At 43.9% G+C, this 15,212-nt stretch overlaps 1 protein-coding gene across 14 annotated transcripts in view; it reads left to right on the forward strand.

Moving 5' to 3' along the window:
• Window positions 1-15,212, forward strand: part of LOC122405531 (glutamate-gated chloride channel) — a 96,385-nt gene that overhangs the window by 45,671 nt on the left and 35,502 nt on the right. For 10 of the 14 annotated variants that reach the window (XM_043410363.1, XM_043410364.1, XM_043410366.1 and 7 more), the window contains exons 3-4: window positions 8,290-8,460; window positions 9,937-10,025. In XM_043410363.1, the coding sequence (XP_043266298.1) occupies window positions 8,300-8,460; window positions 9,937-10,025 (250 nt within the window). In that variant the 5' untranslated portion in view covers window positions 8,290-8,299. Of the gene's footprint in view, window positions 1-8,289; window positions 8,461-9,936; window positions 10,188-10,728; window positions 10,759-15,212 lie in introns of all 14 variants that reach the window. The other 4 variants (XM_043410359.1, XM_043410360.1, XM_043410361.1 and 1 more) reach the window with 2 other exon arrangements.

Raw genomic sequence — 15,212 nt, forward strand, 5'->3', positions numbered from 1 at the left:
ATGTCAATGTAATTATTTGAAAATTTATGTAATCCTCCATTAGTTAGCATATTGATTTCCGTTTACCAATTTGGTCAAAATCAACATTAAATAAAACAATTATGTCGAGATCAAAAGTCCGTATAAGGGTTAAAATTACCAATTGTACATTGTTTCGTGAAAATTTCGCGATAATATACTTAAATGTTATAAAAATTTCTAACTTGGAAGCACGTGAACGACCGTTTGCATTATCAAGCGTAACGATTAATCGCTCTCGACGATCGAGCTCGTTATTTTTCTCTTATCTCACGGTTCGTTGAATAATAAAACGATGCTCGGTCACGTGTCGCGGCAGCGTTCGCGAAGTTCGAAATTTTAGTCGCCGCTCATTGGTCCGGGGGCTCGACGAGCCTTCCAATTCCACCGCGGAGACGATTACCGTGGAAAACTAATTTCTGGACGACACGGATGCCACCCGAACTGTTGCGACCGGAAACTGCGCCCCGAGAGTAACCGTGTTATATGAGGAGAACGAAATTAAACGATCACCCGGTGCAGCTGCAGCTAACTGGGTTCCGTAGTGAATTTAAGAACAGTCTTAATTGGCTAACCAAGGCGCGGATGAAACGAGCCGCGAGGGAGGGCCCCGCTTTAGAAAACGGAGAACCGTAGGACAGAGAAGTTCGTGCAATGGAACGGGGACGCTCGAAATCTTACCAAATACACAAAAACATTAATATTTCAGACGACATGGCGGGTTGGACGAGCGCGCATAAATTAACCGCCCGACGATCGATCGGACGTTAATATTCATTGGTCGAAACGATAAAATCTAAAGAGTAAGAACGCGTTCACTGTCCGGTTTCTCAGCGGCGTATCTAATAGCACGGCGACGTGACCCACATACGGGTCACGGGCAGTGAACCTGTTAGTATAACGAATACTCTGCGTATTTCTTGATTTCGAGTTCTAATCCCAAACGTCGCTCTAACACTCCCCCCAAGGGGGGTCTTTCTTGGAACAAGGAAAAGTCAGTCTTGACTAACCACCACGTTGAGAAAATACCACCATAACCAGCTCTGCGAACTTCCTTATTTTACCAAGAATATATCGCAGTCGTATTCGGGCTTTTGTAGTCTTTTGAATATATCTGTGGCGCTGCTGGCTGAGGGTTAGGATCAGTAAGGTTTTCTAGCAGGCTCTGCCTTAGACTTTTTTTTTTTTTTAACGAACGTTTATTCTGCCAAGAAAACAATTATAAATATACAGGGTGTTCGGTAACTGGTGGTACAAGCGAAAAGGGGGTGATTCTACATGAAAAAATAAGTCTAAAATATAGAATAAAAATTGTTCACGTGAGGCTTTGTTTTCGAGAAAATCGACTTTATATAGCAACCGAGGGGTCGGTCGAGCGCTTGTGAGAGCGCGACCCCGTCTGGCGGCGAGCATGGGAAGCGACGCCACATGTATTCTTACACTAAAAATTCTTGGATAAATTATTCGTATTGTCTGCAACTGCAACGTTGGGAAGACATCGAAAAACAATTTCGTAAGCCGGTAATCTTGGCGCGGAACGGTCGGGACGTCAAAGCAAATACTGAACGTTCCAACTGCGAGTAATACGGTCGAGTTAACTTGAAAGCGACCGCGCCCGCGGGCTGTTGCATCAAGGAAAGGCCGAGGGACGCACGTTCGGCGAGATCCAAGCTCCCCCGTAGACGCGATCGGCCTCTTGAAGCCGGCCCGAGGGCGAAAAGCTTGAATCAAGACGGACAAAAAAACCCCCCCTTCCCTCTGCCCCCCTCAAGCTCCGTAACCGTCGTAAATCAACCAGTTGCACGGACCCCCGGACGCGAATCGATACGGAATATTTTCTATCCTCGTCGACGCGTGCCGGGGGATAACGGAATACGTTCGAAAGGATCGCCCGGCGAAAGTTTCCCGTTTAATTAGGGTAGACGAAGAGACTAGCGGCGCAAACAACGTCGAAGAGGAGAAATTCATTTATTCATCGGACCGCGTTCCCCTCGAGAGACCGAACGAAAAAAGTCTTTTCATCGACGAGAGGATGCAGAGCGTGGAAAGAACGCTACTACGGAAACGGGGAAACCCAGGAATCGCGACGTTGCAAGTTGTAAAGCGAGACCAGAAACATCGTTACAATTTGTTTAGATCGTAATTTCGTGGTTAAAGTAGCGTTCGGGGGAGGGGACAAATAAAATGGAGGAGATTATATAAGTTTGCTTCGAGCTAGAATATTTTTATCCGCCGCCATTTTGGTATTTTAATTTTGTATCAAGGAAGTAATCTAATCGACAAATTTTTGACTGAATTAGATGATAAAGGGACGAATACGGCGTTTACGAATAACGAGAGACAATGGTGACGGGGCTCAAGGTCGCCAACCTGTGAAAACCAATATTTTCACGCGTTCGAAATTCACTGGACATTCGATATATGTCCGGGGCAACGGTTTGACGGATTCTAGTCGAACGCAAATATCGTTCCCCGGGTTGCGATCCGGCCCATTGAATTCGTGCCAGATAATTTCATTGAATCGCGCTTCGAAACGGAAGCCCCCGTTTCGTACGGATGGATTCCCCCGCCGCCGGAAAGCATGATTTTCAATTTTACCGCGCGATAAACGTCTGGGGGAAAATACGCTGGTGGTCGATCCCTGACGGGGGGCCCGGAGTTAAAAGCCGGATATCGATGTCCCAAAACCGTTCCCCGGTTGTGTGGATCGCAGAGATTGCATATATCCGGGTGGTGGGGCTCTCGCTGGGGGTTTCAATTTTCTTCATAATCTCGGGGAAATCGAATTAATCCCCCGATAGTCGCGCGGAGCATCGAGGGGGTGTAATCTCCATCGGAAAGGCCTGGTAATAATCAGGTTACCGGGCGCTGCAATTCGTTTAAGAACCGTAAAGCAACCTGGTAACCCCCGCGTTCCTGAAAACAACGGATAAATTCTTTGGTTACCTATAAAGGGTACTTGCTTATTATTAATCACTTTTCTTCGCTATAGATACTCCTTCTGCCTCCGGGGTTGTTGGTGTTTGACTTCTCCGTTTCATCGGGCTTATTTCTCGCGGGAAATACTCGATAAATCGTGCCCCGTTGTAGCGCGCTTTGCGAGAAAGTCACTCCACCGCGAAATCGCCGTAAATTGTACCCCCTCGGCCATAAAATGGTGGCTTTTAACGAGAATAAACCCCGGGAAGCTGTGCAAGAGATATATTTCCGGGATGCACCGTACATTCGGGGCTAACCGATATTCTAAACTGCGTGAAGGATGGTGATGTAGCAGGAGGAATTCGTCCTGAATCTCTGCTAAATGGGCTCATCAGTAAGGCAATCGAAGCTGCCGTTGGACACTGGGACAGTGAGTGGTCGCTCGAGGACCGTATATGTATATAGGAATAGGTGGCGCGTCGAACACTTGCGAGAAAGACGAGAGCGTGGCCCTCTGGCGGCGAACGCGGCAAGTGGCGCCCCACTCTCTTCCCGTTTTTTTCGATCTACGCGTTCAACACTTTGACTGCCACATCACCCATGTATTGGTAACAGTAACAACATTAAAACTATACTGAAATTTAAATGTTAAGGGAAGTAAACTTGAATAGGATTTTATTATGTAGTTTAAAATTGTTCAAAATCCAAGTTTAGGTAGCGTAAACAAATTTTACAATATTGCTCTGGCAGTCAACTTGCTAATCGATCGATGCAAATTTCCTAGGGACCCATAACACTCGACATATTATCCAGCGATAAATTTCGAGTTAATTAGAATCAGGCAAACTGCCAAATTATCCCTTCGACTGCGGGAATCTGAAGCCAAGAGCATATTCACGGTCCATCCTTTTCAAAAACGAGATACGTGGAATCAGAGAGAGGGGGAATTATTTTTCTATTTTTGTAATTTTTTCCCCGGGAAAATACAAGTTCGAGAAACTTTTAAAAATTTGTAGAAAAATTATTAAGATTTGAAGATTGCAGAAAAATTACGATTTTGAATGTTGTTTAAAATTTGGAATTTCGAGGCGGAGGAGCGATCGATTTGGCGCGAAAAGGACCTTCCACGATGCTCTCACTTATTTACGGAGGGAACGTTTAGACGAACGAGACACCGTACGTCGTTGCGTTTAAACGTTGATGCTTACACAGACTTAGTTATATTGGATCAGAAGCCGCAGAGCTGGAAGACACTAACTGTCAATTTGACGCGGGGAAACTCTAGTTTCCCCCGATATTGAATTATAAACGGGATGAACCGTGGGTGCAACAGAATTAGTACAGACAAAGGACCTGTTAAAATTAACACATTGACGTAGACTTGAAATTTTCTATTTACGAAGATTTTACTCCACGAGTGAATATTATTTCTATTATTGCTATTATTACCGAGATTGGTACGCGGTGCTCGAGCTTGTATCGATTCTCGATTTCGCCACGACGGAACCATAATTCTGCGTCGCTGGTACGATACATCCATGCAAATAGGATTGATTTGTACATTAAGGTGCTTACACCATAGACGCAGAATACTAGGACAACAACTAATTCCCACGTAAAGTCTACTCGCGGTTCCTTCGAGTAAATAATTCTGAATAAAAATAACCTTAAAATCCCCATTAAAATCGAGATGTAAAAAATCTCTTTGTCAATAATTCAACGAGCAAAAGTACGTATTCCAGTCTCGCGAGTCTCGTTACATCATGTGTGTCTGTATCGAATGCTTGTTTTCTCGATATCGAAAGCTCACAGTGTCACGATCTGCTTGCATCGGTCTTTTCCACGGTTCGTTATTCTCGAATGCCTTTAAACCGTCAAATAAAGCGAACGGCGGTCGTCGAACTCGATAATCCGATTGTGTTTATCGTGATAAACGCAGAAGCCATTTTAACACGAATTTTCGACAACTCCGTGATTAGCGGCGATGGACATTCTCAAAGGTTTCTTTGAACTCGGTAAAAACTATATCCGCCCGGTTGCTAATCTCTAATGCATCCACAATGAACTTACCGGACGCAGGATTAATGATCGCGGAGCTTGAACAAATCCATGCTACTCTGCATATATTATGCTCTCGAGAGTTACCAATAGTTTGGAGTGCACTACGCTTTCAACTATTTCAGCCATTACGGTCATTAGCGAAATTGGTTTGTAGTTTTAACTTCTGCTCCTGAAACGAGATTTATGTATCGAAACAATCAGACTCGACTTCCGTCTAGACGGAAAATAACTGGAGCCGAGGAATCTATTAACCGTCCATTCGGATCCTTGCGTTTCTATCTGTTTCTTCCTTTACCGTGCTTTCAGTCACTGTTATTATCATCGTAAAACTCTTAACAAAGTAATTTTTCTCTGTCCTTTACGACCTCGTTGCAAAGAATAAGTTTCACCTTTCAAATCCATCGTAAAACAAAACGTTCGAATTCCAAAAATTTTTGACTCTTCATTTTCTTTGATATCAAAGTATTACGTAAATCTACGAAAAAATTCAATGCAGTATTTAGAAAATTGAGGCTTTGTCCTTTAAAATGAGCGTAGGTACGCCCCTGTACGATTTTTTTTTACAAAGTTACAACGGTTTGAATATTTCGAACGAAACGGTGCTTTTCCAAGATGGCGTCGAGGAAACGGTTGCGCGCAACAAGATAAAATAACAGCGGCGGGACAGAAGCGAGCCTCGGGGACAATGGCGGCGCGAAAAAAAAAACTGCAAAAGATCCTTTGGAATATGAGCCTCGTAATGCTTGAGCTTTGAAACTCCGTGTCGCTAGTTTGGACCCTCGGTTTCCGCCGGAAGGGATCCTCCGGGTACGCGTGAATCGACCATGGGGTCGTAGATCAAAAGTGTATCCACAGGTCTTTGAAGAGCGACCTTTTAACGCGCAGGGTGAACATTTTCAGCCGTTTGTGTCGCGAGGGGACGAATGTCATCCGCGTCAAATAACTTCCGAGCGATGGAAATTGATCGCACGCCGGCGAAACTTTTCTCACGCCGCAACTAATCACATTCTGTCAGTTTTAATTTACGTTCGAAAAAGTTACAAACTTTCGCCGGAACGCCAGAGTAAAAATACGATCTGAATTAAAGTAAAAATTTACGCGCGATAAAATAATTTTGTGTGAGTCAATGGGTTTTCTTAGTTCATAAATAAATAAATAAATAGAATGTTAACGACACGGATGATATAAGCTGTCGGGGAAAGAAAGCATCGATCGTGTAAGGAGGGAAATAACCTTTGGAGTATGGAAACGCGTTTGACGTTGTAAAAATGGAGGAAAATGGACACCGACGGTATGGAACTCGAACTGGAAAGGCCACAGGATCGATGACCGGCTCGTTTACCAACGATCCAACCCCTCCCATCTTGTTATTCTAGACTCCTTGTCTCGATCCAACAATATCGTATCAATCAGTTTACAGTCTCGATCGATGCATGAAAAATGCAAAAACCCTTCGAATCTGTAAGGAAATATCTGGCATCGAAATTGTATGGTTGGACGCTCGACGGTTTTACGAGACAAACGATTAATGTATCGCAATTGTTTGGGGGTAAGGTCTGTCGATTGATTGGGCGTTTCCGCTGTTGGACTTTGAGGTTAGAACACGTTCTCTGTTCGAAACTCTCGAGTTCGACTCGGCGGAGAGCAATTCGTGAAACTTGCCGCCTAATTGCTTATCAAGAGTCGACGAGGATAAACGACCGACGCCCGTAGTCGACTTCGAAGCTTTTGAAACGCTTCGTCGTCGCAGACATCCCGGCGCGAGGGATTAAAACAAACTCTGTGTCTAGTTTCTAGGCACAATCTAAAGAGATTAGCCGGAGCATATCGGGTTCCTAGTTAGCAATCTTCGACGCTATAGGATAAACTCGATACTAAAATCTAAGTAACTATCGTACAGAATCAAGATTCTCTGACAATATCTCTTTTACGAGCTCCTTTTCTATCCGTTTTCTATAAGAATATTTGCATAAATGAGGTTACACAATTGTGTGTCTTTTTGTGTTCGTGGAACGGACGGAATGGGCCGGAAAGGTCCAGTTACACGGAACGGGACAGTCAGTCGTAGACGCGAGAACAAAGAGTTCTTTGTACGCCAAGCTTCGCTCGAGTCGAAGTCAATTGAATCATTTTCGCATAAAAAAAGAATATACCACGGTGTCAGAAGTGCGATCACGACAGTTGGAACAAGTTGAAACATTTTGGTGGAAGTTCAAAGTGGTTATGGAAATGTCTGTGTACGACGGTGAAAGTGAGGTTAAGCCAGACCGCGTGTCGCAAAATTTCAGTAACTTTAACAATATTCCAAAGTTACACATTAGACTTATTCAGAATAATGATTTAGAACGAGAAAGAATTGAGAACAAATGTCACATCTATGATCTCCAGGATGTAATATCTGAAAACATTCGATCAACGTCGAACAGCAATGTAACGAACGACAGACGAATGGAAGGCAGTACAAAAAGGACTACGAACAGAAACTGTGGGACGAAGTTTGGAAAAGTATTAAAATCACCTCGAAGATTACTTTATACGTGATTAACATATGCGCTGAACAAGACGAGCTGCTTTAATCGAAGAAGACAAATATTACATGTTAAGAAGAGGGACGATGGTGCGTTTTTGTGTGCATGGAATGGATGGAACGAACAGGAACGAACAGGAACGGTCCAGTAAACGGAACGAGGCACAGTTAGTCGTAGAAATGTGAACGAAGAGTAATATGTATCCAAAACGTAAGTGGTTTAAATCTTGTCATAAAAGAGAATATAACAATTATATCGAAACAAGTGAATACAATTGATTTAACTAATATTTAAGAATTCCTGAAGCCATTAAGTCTGTTAAGATTCATCGATTTGGAACAGCGATTTCTAACCTCTTCGTAAGAGGTTATTTGATCGGTACAGATCGCAAGATGGGCGCGACCACATCGTCTCGTACCCGAAACCAGCTACGAAACACCATTCTCTGGTGTTGCTCGAACAACTGCAGACGAGATTTGCTCGGTCAATACTTGATTAAGCAGATTTACTTTATACCTTGAATCTGGTCAAACACGAAACGACCGCGACTCCGTGTTTCTCCCTTCGAGAATTTCCAATCGATACAGCGGCTAGTCGAATGTCTTTGTTCCTGTTTCCACATAAATTCTTCAAATTACGGTATTTTTCATTTCCCGGCGCGAGTATGATTCAGCTGTTTTTTTTTTTGCTTTGCACGGTCTCCCGATGACGTTCGTTTCCCGATGGCGAATACTAATAACGGAAAACGTGCTTTCTGTTTCAGATGACATAGAATGGGTTGGGTGGCGCTAGGGCGGTGTGCGGGTGGTGGCGGCCGCCTCTCGTCCGTCCTCTCGCTGTCTCTCACCTCCCTCGCAAGCTCCCTCATCTTCACCATCCTCTGTATCCTCACACTTGCCCTCACTCTTGTCACCCTCGTGCGTGCCGAGGACATGTACGTATTATCGAATACGATAATCACCAGTTTCATCGACCAACTTCTCTTACCTTCTCGATTCGAGCCGGTTCCGTACAGTCTCCCGGCTACAATCGATCGACGAACGTATTCGTCGATCGATCGAAACGTCCCGACGACACCCAGGCCCGCGTAGTCGCGTTAATCGTTCGTCGTCGAACCGGAATCGTATCGAGAAGCTAAGACTCGCGGGACACACTTTTCTAGCGTAGACGAATTTTTTGCTTGTGATAGGATCGAGGGAGCGACATTATAGCGAGGTTATAGTACGATACAAGTAGATTGAAGCCTACTCGGTACTCGATTTACCGGTCACGATTAAATTCCTTTTGCATGGAATAGAGAATCGCCCTTAATGTCGTCTCGTTTCACGTTCAAAAGCTCTTATACTTGTTCTACGTTTAATACTGCGCAAACTTGTCTCGTTATTAACTGGGACGACGGTCGACGGAAGGGACTTTGCTCGTTCCGGGTGTCGACCATAAACTCGTCGCCGAGACGATCGTCGCCTAACAGTTAACCATTCCTAGCTCAGTCGCGATATCAATATACAGGGTGTCGCAAAAGTATCCGTCGAAACTTTCCTCAAATTAACCTCAAATTAACTAGCGCTTAGTGTTGAATTAATATTTTATGTTATTTTTTGTTTAAATATTATTAAGTACGAATGATAAAATTTTTATTTTCGAACAACAACGTCGGATATTATTTTTGTTACGCAAAAGCTCTCGTTCGACCGTCGTCCCGCACGTTCAATTGCATCACGTTTGTACACGTTTAGCCCGAGTAGACAAGTTTGGATATCCTAGTTGATCGTGATCTAGCCACGATCGAAGCAACAGACGTTAACTAGCGATTTACAGAATAATTCAGCGACGCTCGAAGGTAGAAGCTGTTTCCATATACATAGTGCGTTTAGAGAGCTGTGTACATTTCTCCAGATAATCCGTAGATCGTTTGATTTTTTTCTCGTTTGATATACTGTGGCCATTTACAATTACATAACCTCGAAACGAACGCGGCGATTCCTTCCGTACGGATTAGCACCGTCGAGCTCTCGGTGTTCAAGGAACCAACGTCGCACAGACCGATCTTGGATACCTCGAAGGTCCAACTCGGGGAGCCATTTTTTTTTTTTTCAATTTGTCTTATCTGTCAAATAAAATTTTAACTACCGTGTTACTGCGTCGTGGGTATTCTTTTCGTGATTTGTTTCTTGATGATAAGATACGAATGTGTCACCGTGACCTTGAAACTGTAGTCAGAGGTTAAATTTTTAGAAAAAATTGATTGCAACGATATTGTTTACCGAGTGATCTTCGAGGTCTCGAGAGGACCGGATATCCGGCGCGTTGAAAGGAGGGAAAGAGTGGGGAAAATTGGACGCGGAGGGGCAAGAATGATCGCTGACGATCCGATGGGTTCCGGGGCTAGCTACAATGCGTTGTGTTGCAGCTTCGAGGAGGGCAAGTCGGACAAGGAGATCCTGGACAACCTGCTGCTGTCGACGCGTTACGACAAGCGGCTTCTGCCCCCGGTCCAAGGTACACTGAGGCCCCCGCCCCATACCCGCCAAGACGACTACACCCCTGACTACCTCGTACCCAATCACCCTGACCATCCAGAGCACCTCGAACATCACCGGCACCGCTACCACCACACAGCACCACACAACCACAGCTCACTGCTCACCCCTCGTCAAAAGGGTACTCTATATAGAAATCGACCCGATCACGCTAAACCAGCACGAGAACGAAAACGAGAGCGAGCGGCGAATGAGAGAGAAACGCTCGATTCTCTCCCATTGCTCCAACCGTGTCGAGCCTGTGTGCGTCTGTGTGCGTGTCTGCGCGTGCGTGCGTGCGTGAGTGCGTGCGTTTGTGTTCGTGGGTCTGTCTGACCGAGTAAATGGGAGGCGTGAGAGAGATCAAGGAGAGAAAATGGAGGACGAACCGGGTCGTTCCACCGCCGAATCCATTATTCTTCCGACGCGATGTTCGGGGATTTTCTTCGAATTGAAATATTGACAGTTTTCTTGAAATTTTTTGACTCGAAAACCCATCATTTTAACCTGTTTAAATATGTTTCAATTTGATAAAAATTCTAAAAAACGATCGATTTGGCGGCGGAGCGCCGAGACGCGTTTTTCGAATCGCTTCGAGTGCCGGGTTCGCGCCAAATATTTGGCCACTCCAGGCCACCGGAACCAACGTTCGAATATCGGTAGAACATTTTGGCTTTTTTCAGATACACGGGCGTCCGAGTTTGGATTTACAGGTGAGTTTCCAAACTGCCAATCGTTGCCTTTCTCTTTCACGTTCTGTATTTAGATTACCCCTGATTTCTGGTATCGCAGGTTTTTACGTTTCGTTAGCTAGACGCTCTGCGCTACTCGCGTATTGGCTTGTAAGCGAGCAACGAGAAGAAAGGGGAAGGGAGAGAGAAAGAAAGAGAGAGAGAGAGAGAGAGAGGGGGAGGTGGTTGAGTGGCCTTGAACGGCCAATATATTTGGCGCGGACCTCCCTCCGTCCAGAACCTAACCTCGTACAATTTTTGAAGCCCATAATTCGAGCAACGATATACAAAAAAAATTAATAAAATTTTCCAGCGTGTGAATAAAAGAGGGTGTAGATAGGAGCGAAAGGGGAGTGTGAATGCTAATGAAAAACTGTGAATGGTAGCGAAAAAGATAAGAAGGGTGAAGAGAAATGCGAGCGCGAGTGAAAAGAGGCAGAGGGTGGGGTTAAAATGAAATTCGAGAGCTTCTTTGGCCGAATCGAGAGATCCGTCCGACCTTAACCGGTCCTCTGTCGCTGGCTTCGGGCCATTGACTGGCCGACAGCTGTTTACCCCGGTCGGAAAAATTCAATTTCATGGCTGGTAATAAATTCCTCGCGCGAGGGAAGTTCGCGAACGAACCTGCTCTTAAAAATTCATTAACGCTCGAAAGTTTCGAGCGCCGCCGCTCGGTCGGAAAGAACTCCTTCCGGTTCGTTCGCTCATCGATCGCGGTCCCGTTCCATCGATCGAACCGCGCGAACGATCGCTCCGCGACAATTTCCCGGCCGGGCTAACGAGCTTTCTAATTACGTCGCGGAAAATTGTCGACCCTCTCGCGCCTGGCCACGCGGGGGGCAAAAAAATAAAAAGTCGAATGCGCCATCGATCCCCCCCGGGCGGCGTAGCGGCTGGTGACGTCACTGGGGGAATGTTTGCGTCATAGTTTGGAGGAATTAATTTCGATCGTGAAAAAGGTATATTAATATTTCCACTTGCTTTGGGAATATTTTTCTTGCCCCGCCGCGTCCGCGAAACGACAAACGTAAAAATAAAAGTAAGCGTTCCCCCATTGTCCGAATAAATTTCATTAACCGGAACGTACGTAGCAGTCGGAATAATGGCGGTTTGGCAGTGTTTGCACACCGCGCAATTAGCGGGGGTCTGTTCGTACGAAATACAGTCGATTATTCCGGGCGAACAACGGGCCGGAAATTTTTCTCGCGCGTTGCACGTCGAAACGAGATTCGAGAATCGTAACGGGGTGGTGGGGGAGAGCTCTCGCGATCGACGCGTCCGCCGCCGTCGGCGTTCCGTGCACTTAGCTTCGCTCGATTCGTTCGCGTAACGGTAATATTTATAGGCGGTCGGAAGCGGGTCGAGGACAGAATTTTCTTTTTCTACGTGGGTCGTGAGACGCTCGGACAGGGATTGTGACGCGAAAAGCACGACAAAAGGCCGTGCAGCGGCGTGTTTCGAGCCCGTTGGCTTTCTACGCCGACCCACGGGCGTCCCTTCTCGCGATCGAGCGCGACGCTTTCTAACGGAAACGGATCGCCAACCGCTACTCCCGGAGGATCGTCGAATTTCTCCATCGATCGCGCTCTTTCTTCCCGTCGCACGTTATTATTATCATCACTCCATAAAGTTGCAGATTCTGTACTATATTATACGTATATTATTATACAATAAGTAATAATAATATTATTAATAGTAGTAGTAACATATACGGGGTGTTCAGCATCCATACGGCAAAATATTAAATTAAAAAATTTCAAATGGTCCTAGAAAAATTATTTTCGGTTGCAGGGATCGATTAGAATAATTTTTGGTCAATAGACATACCCTCGAATTCCTACGCGTTTTCGAGAAAAAAATTCGAATAGGTGCTGCAATTTTTCGACGAAATTGCAAAGTTCCAAATCATTCTGGAAAAATTATTTTCGGTTGCAGGGGTCAATTGCAATCATTTTTGGTCAATAGACATACCCCTAAATTCCAACGCGTTTTCGAGAAAAAAATTCGAGAAGGTGTGAAATTTTTCGACAAAATTGATAAATTTCAAATCGTTCTAAAAAAATTATTTTTAATTCCACGGGCTAATTACAATCATTTTTTGTGAATAGGTATACCCTCGAAATCCTACCTAGTTTCAAGAAAATAAATCGAGAAGGTGTGATATTTTTCGACAAAATTAAAATATTTCAAATCGTTCTGGAAAAATTATTGTCGGTTGCGGGGGTCAATTGCAATCATTTTTGGCCAATAGACATACCCTCGAATTCCTACGCATTTTCGAGAAAAAAATTCATTATTGAAAATATACTGTGTGGCCAGAAATGTTTCAAGTTCATATTTGTATTAATAGAATTAACGAATTGGGAGTTTTGTAGAGGGTTGTCTCAACCCCTAAATATAATAATTCGTATCTTATTTCAAATATTTCTTATATTTTTATATATTAGTAATAATAATATTGTTATAGTAAAATACTAAAGTAATGCAAAAATACAATAACAGAGACATAAATACCAAAATACCAACATACATTATACCTCCTCCATTCATAAAACTCGTTGGATATTCCTTTCGGGGGGTGGCTAACGATATATTGAGAAGATCCATTTCATCCACATGTGTATTCCATAATACAGAAACGCGATTTATTGGGGCACATATACTCTATTTTGATTTGCACATAGAAACGTGGAAAGTCAATAATAATTTACTGTGACCCCATTTAGAGCACACACATATAGTACAGTACAGAATAATAAATCAACCAGAATTAGAAACAGTATAACTTATAATATGGTCGAGTCTTTTCAGAATTTGTAAGCTCTGGGAATAGGTCCCGGAGAGTCCACGGGACCCACGCGAAATAAGTTGCTCGGTGTTGTACTTTGGAAGATTAGTTCGAAGGGAAAGTAACATAATGGATGGCGAACGAAACTTTTGGACGGATCTCCGTAACGTCGGCCACTCACGCTCGCCGGGGAATACTTGTTAAGCTTGAACGAGCTTTGCAGAGGGAGGCTTCTATCGAGCTCTTGGAGGCATCGAGACGTGTTTGCGATGTCGCGATAAACAGCCAGCTAGTAGCTTTGCAGCTATCGCGCGTAGAAATATACTCGTATCGAAGTAAGTAATTAGTAGCGGCTTCGCGATACGCCTCGTTTCCGTTTCGAGCGCTCTTCGCCCTCTTCTCGGCGTCCTTCGGCCGAATTTTTCGACGGGAATCCCCGGAGGACCCGCTCGCCCTCCTCCGACGAGGAACCTCAAAGCATGTTCGCGATAATTGAGGATCGTTCGTATGGAAAACATCGAGGACCGTCGAGGCGATTTCCTGTTTTACCGATAGTCCGGTCGGTAAAATCGCTAAACAGATATGACGATAATAATAATAGCAGAGGTCGGTAAAGTCGCAGAACAGATATGATAATAGTGACACAGGTCGGTAAAATCGCTAAATAGATATGATAATAATAATAATAGCAAAGGTCTCGAAATTCAGAGAATACAAAGAGTTTCCCCTACGGAATACGTAATTTTTAAAAATTTAACGAAATTATGGAAAGTGGAAGATAATTGAATGCAAAGTCTGCGTCAGCGTTTCCCAAACTGCATTTCAATGCGAACAAATGGTGCATAAAAAATCGTAATTAACGAGTCAAAGGATCCCAAATAAATTAATTCCGTGTATATTTGTAACGCCCATCGCTCGCGGAACATCGTAATTAATTATCAAATAGTTCGTGAAATACATCATTGCCGCGAATTTTACACGGCCACTGGATCGTAATAATGTCGAGAACGTAGCAATTTCGTTCTGATCGATTCTCCGGTAAAATATGCTACAGTCATTTCTAATAACTAAATTTATTTTCCAATTTAAAAAGAAAATATAAAATGATAAAATTCGAGAAACCAAGTTTCGATCAAAGTGTGTTTTGGAACGCGTCAGAATTTAAATCGACAGGCTTATATTTAGTCACGGTTAGATGCAAACGTTTGAATATATCAAAATTTAAATTGACGGGCCTCTTCGGACAGGTGCGAACGTTTGAACGTATCAAAATTTAAATTGACAGATCTATATTCAGCCACGGTCAGAGGCGACCTCAGGATAGGTGCAGACGTTTCAACGTATCAAAATTTAAATCGACACTGCTATATTCAGTCATCGTGCAACCTAACCCTACCTGGTCGCCATTCAAATTTCGATCATTTTTTCACTCTGCAAATTTATTTATTTTCATATTAAATACTTATTCAGAGGACAAACTTTTCGAGTTTCGATCTAGAGAATCGTAAATATCCAAGTGTGAATCCTTAATTGAACGTCCAAGATGGCCGCCGAATTCGCTCATAGACGGTGCCAGATCTCGTGGTTTAAAATATATGTACGATCGTGATTCGGGTCTAAAATAATGTCAGCGGTTTTGGAGTGTCGG

This window comes from Colletes gigas, unplaced genomic scaffold (assembly GCF_013123115.1).
Source record: "Colletes gigas isolate AHSC1104 unplaced genomic scaffold, ASM1312311v1 Colletes_gigas_Sc00004, whole genome shotgun sequence".
Taxonomy (NCBI): domain Eukaryota; kingdom Metazoa; phylum Arthropoda; class Insecta; order Hymenoptera; family Colletidae; genus Colletes; species Colletes gigas.